The sequence below is a fragment of the Ailuropoda melanoleuca genome, chromosome 17 (assembly GCF_002007445.2).
Source record: "Ailuropoda melanoleuca isolate Jingjing chromosome 17, ASM200744v2, whole genome shotgun sequence".
In the NCBI taxonomy this organism is placed as follows: Eukaryota; Metazoa; Chordata; class Mammalia; order Carnivora; family Ursidae; genus Ailuropoda; species Ailuropoda melanoleuca.
This window is the reverse complement of record NC_048234.1, coordinates 2030712-2047894: the sequence shown is the minus strand read 5'-3', so window position 1 is coordinate 2047894 and position 17183 is coordinate 2030712. Positions and strand designations below refer to the sequence as shown.

Sequence of the window (17183 nt, the reverse complement as noted above, 5' to 3'; positions counted from 1 at the left end):
GGGGGAGGGGAGAGGAGGCGGCCGGGCGGGCAGCCTGGAGCCCGAGGCCCTGGGCCGGCCCCAGTGACGCCTCCGTCCCCATCCCCAGAAATACCGCTACCAAGATGAAGACACGCCCCCTCTGGAGCACAGCCCGGCCCACCTCCCCAACCAGGTAAACGCCCCCGAGCTGGTGCACGTGGCGGAGAGGAACTTGTCCCACCTCGAGGCCGTCCACGGGGTCGTGGGCCACGCCCACCTCTCCCCCCTCAAGGTAGGAGACTCAGGCGGCCCCCTCCCCAGTGCGGCCCTCGGAGCCTCGGAGCGGCAGCCACCCCCAAGGGCCGGTAGGGCGAGAGCTGTAGCTGGGAGGAGGCTGGCACCGGGCGCCTGGGGCCTGGAGAGGGGGCGCTTGGGGGGGTCGGAGACACCTCGTTGCCACAGAGGAGAAACGGAGGCCAGACAAGGGGGAGTGGGTGTAGAGTTTAGAGCCAGGGTGTGCCTGCGTGCATGCGTGTGTGCGCGTGCATTCCTGCACGCGCGTGTGCTGAGACGGGTTCACCCCAGGATGCTCCCCACCCCGGGCCCTCTTTTCCTTCACACCCCCCACCTCCGTTTCCGTTTTCTGTGTCCTGAGCTCTGTTTCGAGCTCCTGCTGCCCTCATTTGCTCTAGTCCCTTGGCCGCCTCCTCCCCCCACTTCCGGCCTCTGGGCCTGGCTCTCCGCGTCCCCGCGTCTCCAGCCCTTTCCATCTGTCTCATCGGAGACTCCCAGTCGTGGGGCCTTTCTGCCTCGGTCCCCGGCCCCAGCTTCTGCTCCCCTCCTCCCCGCCTTTCCCTCCCGCCGGCTGGCTGCTGCTTCTGGGTGCTGTCTCTCTCTCCCTCCCACGCACTCTCCGGCTCCGTCCCCGAGCCCCAGCTCAGGCCCTCCGCGCTGCTCAGTCCTCCTGGTCGGGCCTCCAGCTCTCCCTCTCGCACTTACCCTTCCCTCGTCCGTCCTTCTCCCCTTTCGGGCCACGGGTCACACCTCTTTCTCATCCAACCCCCACTGCGCTTTTCTCCTCTGGGTCCCTCCTGTCCCCCAATTATTGCTCGCCACCACCTGTTTCCTTCCCCTTCTCCTCCTCCTCTGTGCCCACACTGTCTTCCATCTCTGGCCCTGGGGAGACCCTGTTTCTGAGACCTTCCCTTCTCTGGCCCACTTTGCTGGTTCTTCCCCTTAAGTCTCCTTTCCTGGGGGGCACAGGATGGGGAGGAAGGGAGACAGCAGGCAGGCTCTGAGGGGCAGGAGTGGGATTCCAGAATCCTGTGGGATGCCCTGGGAATGGGGTGGCTGCTGACGTTTCACCAGAGGAGACTAGGAGGAGGTTTCTGAGCCTGGGGATGAGGAGGCAGGGAGAGGGCAGTGGTAGGTTCTGGGGTGAGGAAGCGGAGTTCTGAGGGAACGGAAGACCATTCTCTGGCCTGGAGCAAAATGGAGAGACCACAAAAGGGTCAGAGGCCCAGGGATGGACAGGATGAGGCTGTGAAGTCAGGGCCCAGGAAGAGCTGGTGGAGGGGAACAGAAGTAAGGCCCTGGAGAAGAGGAGACAGCTCGGAGTATCCTGTGAACCAGGGAGTGAAGGAAGGCCGACTGCACGTGCTCTTTGCGGGACGGGGGGCCATGGAGTCCCCGGGGAGGGGACAGGGGAGAGGGAGGCGTGTGATGTGGTAGTGGGCTCCGGCTAGTGAGTGTTGGGATCTGGAAGCAAGGGAAACGGAGGGGAGAGCACTGGAGGCCCTTGGCCAGCCGGGCAGTGTCTGGGGACCGGGCCTGGGCTGGGGGGCAGGAGAAGCCTCGATTTGCAGAGGAGATGGGGCGTGGTTGAGAACGAACGACTGTGATTTGGGGCCAGAATCTGGAGGGTTTGAAGCCGGGATGAGGGAGAGTGGTGCTGATCTGTCCAGGGGGTCAGGACTTAGGATGGACACTGAGGGGGAATGGGGCTGGAGGGGGGATAGGGCCTAGCAGTGGGCGGACGATGAGGCTGGGTTGGAAGGTGGAAACCATAGGGTGGGACGAGGATACGGTGGAGGGTGGGGGATGCTGTAGAGAGAGGGATGGGGAGCAGATGAAGGTAGTTGAGAAGGCTCCTGGGGAAGGAGGCTCTCGGATAAGGATGGACTGGGGATTGTGGAGGGGCTGTGGGATGGAGATTTTGGCAGTCAGTGGCCATTGGTTGGATAACAGCGTTTGCTGAGATTTGAAGGGTCGGAGGTTGGTGGTGTTAATAGATGTATGGGTATGAAACAAAATCTGTGACAGCTCGAGAAGTAATGTGTAGTGTCGAGAAATAGCAGTAGGAGAGAGGAGGGGCCCTTTTGGAGGGGGAGATCGAAGAGTCTGGGGAATCCGGGATGAGTGCCTTGCGCTTGGTAGGCTCCAAATAAATATTTGTTTAAGGAGGAGATAGGTTGGGGACCCCGGAAGGAAACTCTTGGCCGGCTCCCCCGTTGCCATGGAGACGGGCTTCGGTTGCCCTGGCAATTGGGGAAGCCCCTAGGACCGGCTTAGAGCTGGCCCCGCCCCGGAGTCTGGAGACCCTCCTGCCTGGAGGCGACTGACGTCAGGACCTGGGCACAGCCCACTTTAACCCTTTCCTGAATGAAGTGGGGTGGGGGGAGTGGATGAGAAGATAAGACCCGGATGTCTTTCACCACTCCCCCTTCCTGAAGTCCTATGCACTGCGTAGGGTGAGGGGCGTAGGGAAGGGCGAAAGGGGCTACTCAGCATGCGCGGCGCCCCCAAACCTCTTCAGCCTGGACTGCCGTCGCCGGGCTATTGGGGGGCGGGGCCCAGGGCAGGAGAGGCGGGGCTAGAGGACCCCTTCTGCCTTGGGGAGTCTGGTCGCCCCTAGGCCACGCCCATCTCCCCCCCTCCCGTTGTCCTGGCGACAGGGCCTTCTGGAGGTGGGTCTCCCCAGGCCTTGGCTGGGCTTAGAGACCGTTGCTAGGCAACAGAGTCCTCAGAGGAAGGGGCGGATTGGATGGCGGGTCGGGGAGAGGGAGGGAGGGGCCTGCAGCTAGGGGAACCCCGGATTCCGGGGACCCAGGGTTTAGGGCAAATGTGTGTGAAGGTGAGGGGCAGATCTGAGGGAGGGTTCTCGAGGTTTCGGGGGGTATATAGACGTAAGGACAGGGATGGGGGCCGGATGGGGGGCAGGACTCGGTGGACATAGAAGCAGTGGGGTGTATGTGTGTAGTACATAAGGCAGTTGGCACCCCGAGGTGTTACATCCGGTGAGAAGCTCCCCCCTTCGCCTGCCCCCCCTACCATCTGCTGCTCCNTAAGGCAGTTGGCACCCCGAGGTGTTACATCCGGTGAGAAGCTCCCCCCTTCGCCTGCCCCCCCTACCATCTGCTGCTCCCCCATCTGGCTGTCTCTCCCTCCCTTCCCGCTTTCTCACACACCTCCTTCCACGTGCGGGGGGCCTGGGCCGGGCAGAGGTAGGGCCTGGTACAGGTGCGTCTGTGTTTGGGATGGAGGCTGAGCTGGGGCCCTGAGGGGTTCAAGAGCAGGCTTGCTGAAGAGGCTGAAAGGGTAGCCAGGCTGGTGGGACCCCCGAGGACGACGGGCTTCCTCTTGAGCCAAGGCTCAGGCAGCTCTTCATTTCCTGTCCCCTCACAGGCCAATTCTCCTCCTGTGATTGTCAACACAGACACCCTAGAAGCCCCGGGATATGTGAGTTGTTTAGATTTTGGGGCCGTTGCAGAGGGAAGGAGGGGGGGTGGCCTGGGCCCCAGCACAGGGTGGGGACCGCGTCTCAGGCAGGGATGTCTGTCTCACTGTTTCTGTGTTTCTGGTCCGTGCTGGAGTTGCAGGTGAACGGGACGGAGGGGGAGATGGAATACGAGGAAATCACGTTGGAAAGGGTGAGCAGACTCCCCACTCCGAGGCCCCCCCACGCCTCCCTGTCGGTGCTTCTCTCTGTGCCCGTTGTGTTGTAGGTGTCCGGTCTCTTAGCCTTGTCCCTTCCTGCTCTGGGCACGGCTCCCCAATCCCCCCCCCTCCCCAGTCACCTTGCCCGGAGTGGGCAGCGAGGAGGGCTGACGTTCCTCCCCTCCTTCTGCCCAGGGCAACTCAGGTCTGGGCTTCAGTATTGCGGGTGGCACCGACAACCCGCACATTGGAGACGACCCATCCATCTTCATCACCAAGATCATTCCTGGCGGGGCTGCGGCCCAGGATGGTCGCCTCAGGTGGGGAGAGGAGACAGGGGTTAGGGTGCCGGTTCCCCGGAAAGGGAGGGCCCGGGCAGCAGGAAGCTCCTGGCTCAGGCCCACCTTGCTGCCCCCAGGGTCAACGATAGCATCTTGTTTGTAAATGAAGTGGACGTGCGGGAGGTGACCCACTCGGCTGCAGTGGAGGCCCTCAAGGAGGCGGGCTCCATTGTCCGCCTCTATGTCATGCGCCGGAAGCCCCCAGCTGAGAAGCTCATGGAGATCAAGCTCATCAAGGGCCCTAAAGGTAGGAAACTGTCCTGTCTCCCCCTCCCCCATCCCGACTGGCCCCCTGCCCCGAGGCCTGCTGCCCAGCCACCTGGCACCCGGGCGCCCACCTCTGCCCCGGCCTCCATCCAGGTCTTGGCTTCAGCATCGCCGGGGGTGTCGGGAACCAGCACATCCCCGGAGATAACAGCATCTACGTGACGAAGATCATCGAAGGGGGTGCCGCCCACAAGGACGGGAGGCTGCAGATCGGGGACAAGATTCTAGCGNGGCCGTCCACGGGGTCGTGGGCCACGCCCACCTCTCCCCCCTCAAGGTAGGAGACTCAGGCGGCCCCCTCCCCAGTGGGAGCGGCAGCCACCCCCAAGGGCCGGTAGGGCGAGAGCTGTAGCTGGGAGGAGGCTGGCACCGGGCGCCTGGGGCCTGGAGAGGGGGCGCTTGGGGGGGTCGGAGACACCTCGTTGCCACAGAGGAGAAACGGAGGCCAGACAAGGGGGAGTGGGTGTAGAGTTTAGAGCCAGGGTGTGCCTGCGTGCATGCGTGTGTGCGCGTGCATTCCTGCACGCGCGTGTGCTGAGACGGGTTCACCCCAGGATGCTCCCCACCCCGGGCCCTCTTTTCCTTCACACCCCCCACCTCCGTTTCCGTTTTCTGTGTCCTGAGCTCTGTTTCGAGCTCCTGCTGCCCTCATTTGCTCTAGTCCCTTGGCCGCCTCCTCCCCCCACTTCCGGCCTCTGGGCCTGGCTCTCCGCGTCCCCGCGTCTCCAGCCCTTTCCATCTGTCTCATCGGAGACTCCCAGTCGTGGGGCCTTTCTGCCTCGGTCCCCGGCCCCAGCTTCTGCTCCCCTCCTCCCCGCCTTTCCCTCCCGCCGGCTGGCTGCTGCTTCTGGGTGCTGTCTCTCTCTCCCTCCCACGCACTCTCCGGCTCCGTCCCCGAGCCCCAGCTCAGGCCCTCCGCGCTGCTCAGTCCTCCTGGTCGGGCCTCCAGCTCTCCCTCTCGCACTTACCCTTCCCTCGTCCGTCCTTCTCCCCTTTCGGGCCACGGGTCACACCTCTTTCTCATCCAACCCCCACTGCGCTTTTCTCCTCTGGGTCCCTCCTGTCCCCCAATTATTGCTCGCCACCACCTGTTTCCTTCCCCTTCTCCTCCTCCTCTGTGCCCACACTGTCTTCCATCTCTGGCCCTGGGGAGACCCTGTTTCTGAGACCTTCCCTTCTCTGGCCCATTTTGCTGGTTCTTCCCCTTAAGTCTCCTTTCCTGGGGGGCACAGGATGGGGAGGAAGGGAGACAGCAGGCAGGCTCTGAGGGGCAGGAGTGGGATTCCAGAATCCTGTGGGATGCCCTGGGAATGGGGTGGCTGCTGACGTTTCACCAGAGGAGACTAGGAGGAGGTTTCTGAGCCTGGGGATGAGGAGGCAGGGAGAGGGCAGTGGTAGGTTCTGGGGTGAGGAAGCGGAGTTCTGAGGGAACGGAAGACCATTCTCTGGCCTGGAGCAAAATGGAGAGACCACAAAAGGGTCAGAGGCCCAGGGATGGACAGGATGAGGCTGTGAAGTCAGGGCCCAGGAAGAGCTGGTGGAGGGGAACAGAAGTAAGGCCCTGGAGAAGAGGAGACAGCTCGGAGTATCCTGTGAACCAGGGAGTGAAGGAAGGCCGACTGCACGTGCTCTTTGCGGGACGGGGGGCCATGGAGTCCCCGGGGAGGGGACAGGGGAGAGGGAGGCGTGTGATGTGGTAGTGGGCTCCGGCTAGTGAGTGTTGGGATCTGGAAGCAAGGGAAACGGAGGGGAGAGCACTGGAGGCCCTGGGCCAGCCGGGCAGTGTCTGGGGACCGGGCCTGGGCTGGGGGGCAGGAGAAGCCTCGATTTGCAGAGGAGATGGGGCGTGGTTGAGAACGAACGACTGTGATTTGGGGCCAGAATCTGGAGGGTTTGAAGCCGGGATGAGGGAGAGTGGTGCTGATCTGTCCAGGGGGTCAGGACTTAGGATGGACACTGAGGGGGAATGGGGCTGGAGGGGGGATAGGGCCTAGCAGTGGGCGGACGATGAGGCTGGGTTGGAAGGTGGAAACCATAGGGTGGGACGAGGATACGGTGGAGGGTGGGGGATGCTGTAGAGAGAGGGATGGGGAGCAGATGAAGGTAGTTGAGAAGGCTCCTGGGGAAGGAGGCTCTCGGATAAGGATGGACTGGGGATTGTGGAGGGGCTGTGGGATGGAGATTTTGGCAGTCAGTGGCCATTGGTTGGATAACAGCGTTTGCTGAGATTTGAAGGGTCGGAGGTTGGTGGTGTTAATAGATGTATGGGTATGAAACAAAATCTGTGACAGCTCGAGAAGTAATGTGTAGTGTCGAGAAATAGCAGTAGGAGAGAGGAGGGGCCCTTTTGGAGGGGGAGATCGAAGAGTCTGGGGAATCCGGGATGAGTGCCTTGCGCTTGGTAGGCTCCAAATAAATATTTGTTTAAGGAGGAGATAGGTTGGGGACCCCGGAAGGAAACTCTTGGCCGGCTCCCCCGTTGCCATGGAGACGGGCTTCGGTTGCCCTGGCAATTGGGGAAGCCCCTAGGACCGGCTTAGAGCTGGCCCCGCCCCGGAGTCTGGAGACCCTCCTGCCTGGAGGCGACTGACGTCAGGACCTGGGCACAGCCCACTTTAACCCTTTCCTGAATGAAGTGGGGTGGGGGGAGTGGATGAGAAGATAAGACCCGGATGTCTTTCACCACTCCCCCTTCCTGAAGTCCTATGCACTGCGTAGGGTGAGGGGCGTAGGGAAGGGCGAAAGGGGCTACTCAGCATGCGCGGCGCCCCCAAACCTCTTCAGCCTGGACTGCCGTCGCCGGGCTATTGGGGGGCGGGGCCCAGGGCAGGAGAGGCGGGGCTAGAGGACCCCTTCTGCCTTGGGGAGTCTGGTCGCCCCTAGGCCACGCCCATCTCCCCCCCTCCCGTTGTCCTGGCGACAGGGCCTTCTGGAGGTGGGTCTCCCCAGGCCTTGGCTGGGCTTAGAGACCGTTGCTAGGCAACAGAGTCCTCAGAGGAAGGGGCGGATTGGATGGCGGGTCGGGGAGAGGGAGGGAGGGGCCTGCAGCTGGGGGAACCCCGGATTCCGGGGACCCAGGGTTTAGGGCAAATGTGTGTGAAGGTGAGGGGCAGATCTGAGGGAGGGTTCTCGAGGTTTTGGGGGGTATATAGGCGTAAGGACAGGGATGGGGGCCGGATGGGGGGCAGGACTCGGTGGACATAGAAGCAGTGGGGTGTATGTGTGTAGTACATAAGGCAGTTGGCACCCCGAGGTGTTACATCCGGTGAGAAGCTCCCCCCTTCGCCTGCCCCCCCTACCATCTGCTGCTCCCCCATCTGGCTGTCTCTCCCTCCCTTCCCGCTTTCTCACACACCTCCTTCCACGTGCGGGGGGCCTGGGCCGGGCAGAGGTAGGGCCTGGTACAGGTGCGTGTGTGTTTGGGATGGAGGCTGAGCTGGGGCCCTGAGGGGTTCAAGAGCAGGCTTGCTGAAGAGGCTGAAAGGGTAGCCAGGCTGGTGGGACCCCCGAGGACGACGGGCTTCCTCTTGAGCCAAGGCTCAGGCAGCTCTTCATTTCCTGTCCCCTCACAGGCCAATTCTCCTCCTGTGATTGTCAACACAGACACCCTAGAAGCCCCGGGATATGTGAGTTGTTTAGATTTTGGGGCCGTTGCAGAGGGAAGGAGGGGGGATGGCCTGGGCCCCAGCACAGGGTGGGGACCGCGTCTCAGGCAGGGATGTCTGTCTCACTGTTTCTGTGTTTCTGGTCCGTGCTGGAGTTGCAGGTGAACGGGACGGAGGGGGAGATGGAATACGAGGAAATCACGTTGGAAAGGGTGAGCAGACTCCCCACTCCGAGGCCCCCCCACGCCTCCCTGTCGGTGCTTCTCTCTGTGCCCGTTGTGTTGTAGGTGTCCGGTCTCTTAGCCTTGTCCCTTCCTGCTCTGGGCACGGCTCCCCAATCCCCCCCCCTCCCCAGTCACCTTGCCCGGAGTGGGCAGCGAGGAGGGCTGACGTTCCTCCCCTCCTTCTGCCCAGGGCAACTCAGGTCTGGGCTTCAGTATTGCGGGTGGCACCGACAACCCGCACATTGGAGACGACCCATCCATCTTCATCACCAAGATCATTCCTGGCGGGGCTGCGGCCCAGGATGGTCGCCTCAGGTGGGGAGAGGAGACAGGGGTTAGGGTGCCGGTTCCCCGGAAAGGGAGGGCCCGGGCAGCAGGAAGCTCCTGGCTCAGGCCCACCTTGCTGCCCCCAGGGTCAACGATAGCATCTTGTTTGTAAATGAAGTGGACGTGCGGGAGGTGACCCACTCGGCTGCAGTGGAGGCCCTCAAGGAGGCGGGCTCCATTGTCCGCCTCTATGTCATGCGCCGGAAGCCCCCAGCTGAGAAGCTCATGGAGATCAAGCTCATCAAGGGCCCTAAAGGTAGGAAACTGTCCTGTCTCCCCGTCCCCCATCCCGACTGGCCCCCTGCCCCGAGGCCTGCTGCCCAGCCACCTGGCACCCGGGCGCCCACCTCTGCCCCGGCCTCCATCTAGGTCTTGGCTTCAGCATCGCTGGGGGTGTCGGGAACCAGCACATCCCCGGAGATAACAGCATCTACGTGACGAAGATCATCGAAGGGGGTGCCGCCCACAAGGACGGGAGGCTGCAGATCGGGGACAAGATTCTAGCGGTGAGGACCCCCATCCCTCTTCCAGCCTGCACTTGGGGCTCACCTCCTGGCCCTGGGCAGGCCCCGCCTTCCGTATCACCGTTCCCATGGTGCGTCTGTCTTGGGGCTGTTTCCGGCTCCGTCTGAGCTCTGGTTCTTTGGCCCCAGGTCAACAGCGTGGGGCTGGAGGACGTCATGCACGAGGATGCCGTGGCAGCCCTGAAGAACACGTATGACGTGGTCTACCTGAAGGTGGCCAAGCCCAGCAATGCCTACCTGAGTGACAGCTATGCTCCCCCAGACATCACGACCTGTGAGCGCCCTCCAGCCCTCAGAGCTCCCCATGACCCAGCCCAGTGACCCCCGGGACACCTGGGGACTGTTCCTCTTCCAATACTTGCCATGAAATTGAAACCATCTCTTCTGTTCTGTGGTTGGAGGCTAGATGGAAAATCAGTCACCGCAGAAGACCTAGAAAAGATTGTCAGTAGTCCCTTCCCCAGAAGGCACAAGGCCCAGATGGTTCCGTGGCTCATGTTTTCAAATCTTCAAGGAATAGATAATTCTTACGCTCCTTCTGAGCAAGAGAAAGGATAAAAACAAGTTCACGTTTTGTTGTATGAGGGCATTTCACATGGTTACAAAGGTGACGTAGGAGGAGGAAAGCATAGGCCCCGTTTTGCTTCTGAATAGAGACGGGGAAGTTTATAACGACACAGTCGTGAACCAAACACAGCAGCAGATTGGGGGACCTATCGTTGTCTCAGAGTCGGGTTTGTTGCAGAAAAACTAGAGGTGGTTTTGTATTGGGAAACTTTTTAATACGATTCGTTGTATTAAATAGCGGAGGGACTAAAATCGTAAGGTCTTTCAGCTAGATGTGGGAAAAGACATTGAGGACGTTCAGCTTCTGTTTTCACGTGAAAACTTAGTAAACTATGAGCACAGAAGTTTTCCTTGACCTGATGAAAGGTAGTTTTCCTACCAAGAGGGACCTAGGCTCCTTGGAGAAGGGGCCAATTCTAACTCTTGGGCCAGAAAGCGATGAAGGTACCCAAGATTGCCAGGTCGTGTTAAAGACCCAGGAGGGGCTCCTATTGGCTAGTCGATCAAAACTCATCAAATATGTGAAAGTCTATGAGATCATAATGATGCTTAAAAATAATGGGGCACCCTTGGAGGGTGCTGGGGGACCCAGTCATTAGGACACCTGGCAAATGAGGGACTGAGTGAGCTGTTTCTGCTTGTTTTCCAGTAAAAACCACCACACCTCAGAATGACGAAATGGTGCATATAGCAAAGTTCTCTTTATTTTTTTAGTATAGTATTTTTTAGATTTTTGTTTATTTGAGAGAGAAAAAGAGAGAGGAGCAGTCTCCCTGCTGAACAGGGAGCCCAATGTGGGACCTGATCCCAGGACCCTGGCATCATGACCTGAGCCGAAGGCAGATGCTTCACCGACTGAGCCAGCCAGGCGCCCCAGGGGAAGGTTCTTTTTTGTAGGATAATTCCTACTGATAAGTGCCCCTTCCTCCAAAAAAAGAAAAAAAAAGTAGATTATTCTATTTTGCAGTCCCCTGTGAAATGTCAGAACCAGGCAGTGGTCCTCAGTGGCCGCTAAAGCTCTTGGCTGAAAGGCTGGTGGGGAGCATAGTAGTGGGGGGCCGACCACACCTGAGCCTGCCGGTTAGTCTCACCTAAGATGACCAGATAGTCTTGCCTCCCGTCGCGTAGCTGTGTGTTTTTACCGCATCGCCTACGAGTATTTTTGCCAAAAAAGATTGAACTTGAGTCTGACGAAGTCTCTAGAACGAATTACCAGTTTACAGGAGAAACAGAGACATATGTTAACACCACCAAAGATGCCGGCAGTGATTTCCCCATTAGCATCTGCCTGATAGAAAGTGGGAAATTCTATTAGACAAATGACCTAGTTTTCCCAACCAATGGACGGCCAAGAGAAGGGAAAAAAGGGAGAGAGAGAAAGAGAGAGAGGAATTTTATAGATTAAGAGGTTTGAGAAACAGAACCCGAAAGAAAACCCGCCAAGCCCGGTATCCGTATTCCCCTCGACCTGACCACCCCAGGCACACCCAGGACACATCACCTTCCAATCGATGACCCCCGGGGAGAGCCAGCCCCGGATACGGCCTATGCATTCCTGCCCCCCCGACGTTGCTGGGATGGGACGCCCCCTTCCCCCCGCCCTACCCTCTGCTCTCCTGGTTCCCTAGGGAGAAGGTGGGGTGGCGGGCGCTGCCTGTCTCGAAGCTCCGTCTCATCCCTCCCCCACGTGTCCTTCCAGCTTACTCCCAGCACCTGGACAACGAGATTAGCCACAGCAGTTACCTGGGAACCGACTACCCCACAGCCATGACCCCGACTTCCCCTCGGCGCTACTCCCCGGTGGCCAAGGACCTCCTGGGGGAGGAAGACATCCCCCGGGAACCACGGCGAATCGTCATCCACAGGGGCTCCACGGGCCTGGGTTTCAACATCGTGGGTGGCGAGGACGGCGAGGGCATCTTCATCTCCTTCATCCTGGCTGGCGGCCCTGCAGACCTCAGCGGGGAGCTGCGGAAGGGGGACCAGATCCTCTCGGTGAGGGACGCCGGCCGCTGCCCATGTGCCCCTCTCCCCTCGGGGCCGAGCGCAGAGCCCTGGGGCTGGCGCCTGGTCCCCTCTGCGGCCGCTCAGCCGCTCCCTCTCTCTAGGTGAACGGTGTGGACCTGCGCAGCGCCAGCCACGAGCAAGCTGCTATTGCCTTGAAGAACGCGGGGCAGACGGTCACCATCATCGCACAGTATAAACCGGAAGGTACCGACCCGGAGCTGCCCACCGCGCGGGCGAGGATGGGCCTCGGGATGTAGACTCGTCAGCTGGGGGCTTCAGTGGGGACGACGGAGGGCGGCAGTAGGCCGGGCCGGAGTCAGGAACATGCTTGTCCTTTCCCAGAGTACAGCCGATTCGAGGCCAAGATCCACGACCTTCGGGAACAGCTCATGAACAGCAGCCTGGGCTCAGGGACTGCGTCCCTGCGGAGCAACCCCAAACGGGGTTTCTACATCAGGTCGGATGCTTTCTGGGCCGGCCTTCTCTTGGTCGTGCGCCCCCACGCCGCCCCCAGCTCTTCCCCTCACCCCTGCCTGCCCCCCGCTCCCCACCCAGGCCTGACACCCTGCCGCTGCTCGTGGGCCCCGCTGCGGAGGTCAGCAGTTTGACGTAGCCCGTGGCAGCTGGAAAGTAGCCTCTGTGCCGAGTACCCCCCGCCTTCTGGCCCCTGCTCATCCCAGCGCTGGGGCCGGGCTGCACGGTTCGGGGGCACAGAGGTCACTGGCTGGCTGAGCAGGGGCCTGGGGGCTGTGTGGAATGTCGTGGGCACTGTGGCTCCTTGCTCCCCGCCCCCCCCCCCCGCCCCAACTCTGCAGCTGTCCTCAGCGCCTTCCGCTCTGGCCTGACCTCTTCCCGCAGGTCCAGACCTGCATTTCTGGCCATCTGCTCTCTGGACATGTCCCCTGGGATGGCCCACGGGCATCTCACACTCAGCACGTCCCGACCTGGGCTCCCCGCCTTCTCCCGTGTCCCCTCGATCTTGGTCTTGCTGAACCACTCTGTGTTCCTCGCTCGCTAACGCCCTGCTAACAGGCGCCCTGTCCTCTCTGACTCCTGCCTCCAGGCGGGTCTGGCTTGGCCCTTCCCTCCCCGCTGGCCTTCAGCGCACTCCTGGGCGCCTCCAGGCAGATCCAGACTGTCTCCCCTTTAGTCCTGTGGCCGCCTCAGTGGTCCTTCCTTCCCTCGGCCTGACCCCAGGGGTCATGGCGGCCTGACTGGGATCTGGTCTTTATCTTCCTCACGGGAGTGTGTGGATTCTGGGTTACCTCTGTGGCTGTTGAGTGCGTGCGAGCTGCGGACCGCCATCCCCACACAGTTTGTGGGTTCCTCGCAGTCCGCGGCCCCCGTGGGAGGGTCGTCAGCCCTTGGGCTCCTTTGCAGGGCTCTAGTCCAGAGGCCCGGGCGGGGTCTCGGGGTGCGAGGGGCCTCCACCTGTCGCTGACCGTCGGCCACCCGCCCCCCAGGGCCCTGTTTGACTATGACAAGACCAAGGACTGCGGCTTCCTAAGCCAGGCCCTGAGCTTCCGTTTCGGGGACGTGCTGCATGTGATCGATGCCAGTGACGAGGAGTGGTGGCAGGCGCGGCGGGTCCACCCCGACAGCGAGACCGATGACATCGGCTTCATCCCCAGCAAACGGCGGTGAGGCTCCCCGGGGCCTGCAGCCTTCCTGCCGCAGGCGCTCGGGTCCCAGAGGTCCCCGGGTGGGCAGCCTCGAGGGCACGGGCCTGCCCTCTGACTCCCCGGAGGTCCGTCTGCCGGGCACTGTCCCCCCCGTGAGCCTTTGGAGCAGGGCCCCTCGCCGGCCATCTCCCTACCCTCCCATCCCTCCATGTCCCCCACAGGGTTGAACGGCGGGAGTGGTCAAGGTTAAAGGCCAAGGTAGGTGGGGGGAGTGAGCTTGGGGGGCGGAGCGGGGCCTCCCGGGTGGCACTCCGCCAACCACGTGTCCTGCTCTCTCTCCGCAGGACTGGGGTTCCGGCTCTGGATCACAGGGTAGGTAGGGTCAGCCTGGCCACCCGGGGAGAGGGAGCCCTGAGCTGCTCTTGGTATCCTCAGGACGGCGACGCGGGGGCCCGAGGCCCCTGTCTCAGAGCCCCTCACAGATGCCCTGCCTCCCACTAGGTCGAGAAGACTCCGTTCTGAGCTACGAGACGGTGACACAGATGGAAGGTAAGTCCCGGCCCGGAGGCCCCCCGGCCCTGACCCGCCGCTCCGCCCCAGGGTCCGCCTGAGCCAGCTCTCTGTCCTCAGTGCACTACGCTCGCCCCATCATCATCCTTGGGCCCACCAAGGACCGAGCCAACGATGACCTGCTCTCCGAGTTCCCCGACAAGTTCGGATCCTGTGTTCCCCGTGAGTGCTGTGGCCCTGGGCCGGGAAGGGCGGTGGGGCCGGGGCCTGGGGGGCCTCAGGCAGCGCGGCTGCAGGGGTTGGGGTGCAGGAGGACATGGGGGTTCTCAGAGCAGGGGTGCTTCTCAGCTGCTCTCAGGCTGCACAGCCATCGTTCGAGGTTGGGGGTGGTGAGGGGGGCAGGGGCCCTGGGAGCCGGGGTGCTGTCCCCCCATTCTTGGTCTCCCCACCAGCCCCCTTCCAACGAAGGACAGCGGGCACTGCGGCGGTGATGCAGGCAGGCTTTACGCTGGAGGGATGGTGGTTCGATCTTTGGGGGGGTGGGGTGACTTCTGGCAGATACGACGCGGCCCAAGCGGGAGTATGAGATAGATGGCCGGGACTACCACTTTGTGTCCTCCCGGGAGAAAATGGAGAAGGACATCCAGGCGCACAAGTTCATTGAGGCCGGCCAGTACAACAGCCACCTCTACGGGACGAGCGTCCAGTCCGTGCGGGAGGTGGCCGAGCAGGTAGGACCCGCGGGCACCCAGCCTCTTCCTCCTCCCCTCTCCCCTCCCCATGGCCTTCCCCAGCTCTCTCTAACTCTCTCTCTCTCTGTCTCTTTCCCTGCTGGGTCTCCACTCCCTCCTCCGTCTCCTTCTCCTCTTGGGTAACTCTGTCCGACCGCCTGCTCCCCTGCCTCCTCCCTCCCTCGCTTGCTTCCTGACCCCGAACTCTTCACCACCATCTGTCCCCTCTCCTCCCCTTCCCTCCTCTCCTCCTTGCCCCATTTCTCCTCTCTTCCTCCGGCCTTGCCCTTGGTGGCTTGGCCTGCCCAACTTGGTCCCTCCTTCTGTCCCTCTCCCCTGTGGCCCTTTGCCCTCACCTGTTCCCGGGGTCTGCACCCCCCTCTCCGGCTCCTCTGCCGCCTCCTTTTCTCCCCGCTGCCCCCCACCCTGCCCTCTCTCCCTCCATGGCTCCTTTCTCCATCTGCCTCTCCTCCCTCCCACCTGTCTCTCCTTGTTTCTTCCATCTGTCTGTCCTCTGTCTGCCCCCCCCATCCTACTTCCTCTCTCCTTTCCCCTTACTTTCTCCTGCTGCTGCCCTCCACACCCCCACCCTGCTCACTGCCGCCCCTCTGGCCTTGCTCTGCCCCATCTTCTGGGTTCCCATCCTGCCCGTCCCTCACCCCTCCCTCGTTCCCTCCGACCCCCTCCTCCTGTGCTGGCTTCTCCCCTTGTTTCCGTCTGCCCCTTCCTTTTTCTCTCTGTCTTTCACGCTGTCTGTCCGTACCCTCTTCCCACCTTGACTCCCTGCCCACCTGTCTTTTCGCATCCATGTCACTGGCCCTTTGGCCAACCTCCTGTCCCCCATCTTCCCACGTCCTGTGTCCTGTCCCGGCACCTCTGTCTGTCCTTGCCCGCCACCTGCCGGTCCCCCTCCGCCCACCCTGCCTGCCCCCAGGGGAAGCACTGCATCCTCGATGTCTCGGCCAATGCCGTGCGGCGGCTGCAGGCGGCCCACCTGCACCCTATCGCCATCTTCATCCGCCCCCGCTCCCTGGAGAATGTGCTGTGAGTATGGTCCCGGGGGCCTCCCCTCAGCCCCCCACACCGTGGCCCCAGGCCTCGGAAGGCTTCTGCCGAACGCTCCCCTCAGAACCTCGGACAGCAGCTCCAGCAGCCCTCGAGGGGGATCTGCCCCCAGAGCTGGAGCTTAGAGGATGACGAGAATCCTTGGCCTTTCCCTTCCTCTCCAGCCTCGGCCTGGGCAGGACTGGGACTCCCAGCAGCCCCTGGGGCATACACCTGCTGGGACGAGCCAGGCCTTGCAGGCTGTTGGGAGTTAGAGTCTGAGCGCCTTCACTGGGGCTGAAGGCCGGAAGGATGAGGCTCTGGAGAGGTCCCCGGAGTGGCCACACCTGGCTGGGGCGGGGTGGGGGGGGGTCATCGCGGCCCCAGAGGATATCGGGAATTGTGTTTTTTTGCTACATGCTTCACACGAGATAATAGTGGTGACCACGTAAGGTCCCTGGACGGAGGAGGTGAAAGGCGGGGCGGGACGCACGGTCAGGTGCCTGTCTCTCTCGCTGTCCACAGAGAGGTCAATAAGCGGATCACAGAGGAACAAGCCCGCAAAGCCTTCGACAGAGCCACCAAGCTGGAGCAGGAATTCACAGAATGCTTCTCAGGTGAGCCCCCCCCCGGCTTGGGTGCGGCCAAGGGGCCCTCTTGGGGTCGGTGCGGCCGGCACAGGCGCCCCTTGCTCTGGGCGGGGCGACTGGCCTCACGGCCTGCTCCCCCCGCCCCCAGCCATCGTGGAGGGCGACAGCTTTGAGGAGATCTACCACAAGGTGAAGCGTGTCATCGAGGACCTCTCAGGCCCCTACATCTGGGTCCCGGCCCGAGAGAGACTCTGACTCCTGCCCTGGCGTGGCCTGGACTCGCCCCGCCTCCCTCACGCGGGCCCCTTGGTCTGGACTGAATTGCCCGAGCCCTTTGCGCCCCCTAGCCTCCCTCCCGTCCCTTCTTATTTATTTCCTTTCTAACTGGATCCAGCCCTGGAGGGGGGACACTCCCCTGCATGTATCCCCGCACCCCAGAACTGGGCTCCGGAACCCCAGGAACCTGGGGTCTGGGGGGGGAGCCGGGCTCCTGGTCCCGAGCCCGTGCTCCTGAGGACCCGAGTCCCTGCCCGCCCCCAACGCACACACAAGCCCAGCGGGGGCCGCCTGCCCTCCCCCCCCCCACACATTCCAGAAGTCAGGGCCCCCTCAAGGAGCACCCCACTGCAGGGACGCAGGGCCACAGGCCTCCTCTGTCTCCTGAGGCAAGGCCTGGGGCCCCCCTGCCCCCGTCAGAACTCCCCAGGTCCCTTGGTTTAGCATTTATTTTTTCCCATTTTTTTTTCTTCTCAAAGGTGGTTTTTTGGGGGGATAAGTGGGGGGACCCTACTGTGGGCCCCCTGCCTTCCACAGGCACCCCACCTTTTTTCTTTGCCGGTTTGCATGAGTGGAAGGTCTAACTGTGGCTTTTTTTTTTTTTTCCTGGGATTTATTTTTCATTTTATTTTATTTTACTTTTTTTTTTTG

The 17183-nt window shown here is 61.9% G+C and overlaps 1 protein-coding gene across 8 annotated transcripts in view; it reads left to right on the top strand.

Moving 5' to 3' along the window:
* Positions 1-17163, top strand: part of DLG4 (discs large MAGUK scaffold protein 4) — a 26862-nt gene extending 9699 nt beyond the window's left edge. For 2 of the 8 annotated variants that reach the window (XM_034647187.1, XM_034647189.1), the window contains 20 exons: positions 89-154; positions 3646-3699; positions 5856-5858; positions 8266-8322; positions 8525-8649; positions 8748-8917; positions 9031-9167; positions 9315-9459; positions 11452-11747; positions 11861-11963; positions 12102-12216; positions 13223-13399; positions 13603-13639; positions 13726-13753; positions 13883-13930; positions 14012-14113; positions 14450-14622; positions 15557-15666; positions 16192-16283; positions 16405-17162. In XM_034647187.1, the coding sequence (XP_034503078.1) occupies positions 89-154; positions 3646-3699; positions 5856-5858; positions 8266-8322; positions 8525-8649; positions 8748-8917; positions 9031-9167; positions 9315-9459; positions 11452-11747; positions 11861-11963; positions 12102-12216; positions 13223-13399; positions 13603-13639; positions 13726-13753; positions 13883-13930; positions 14012-14113; positions 14450-14622; positions 15557-15666; positions 16192-16283; positions 16405-16511 (2145 nt within the window). In that variant the 3' untranslated portion in view covers positions 16512-17162. Of the gene's footprint in view, positions 1-88; positions 254-3645; positions 3700-3839; positions 3891-4092; positions 4218-4315; positions 4486-4764; positions 4783-5855; positions 5859-7936; positions 8132-8262; positions 8323-8524; positions 8650-8747; positions 8918-9030; positions 9168-9314; positions 9460-11451; positions 11748-11860; positions 11964-12101; positions 12217-13222; positions 13400-13602; positions 13640-13725; positions 13754-13882; positions 13931-14011; positions 14114-14449; positions 14623-15556; positions 15667-16191; positions 16284-16404 lie in introns of those variants that run through there. The other 6 variants (XM_034647188.1, XM_034647190.1, XM_034647191.1 and 3 more) reach the window with 5 other exon arrangements.
* Positions 17164-17183: the final 20 nt, after the last annotated feature.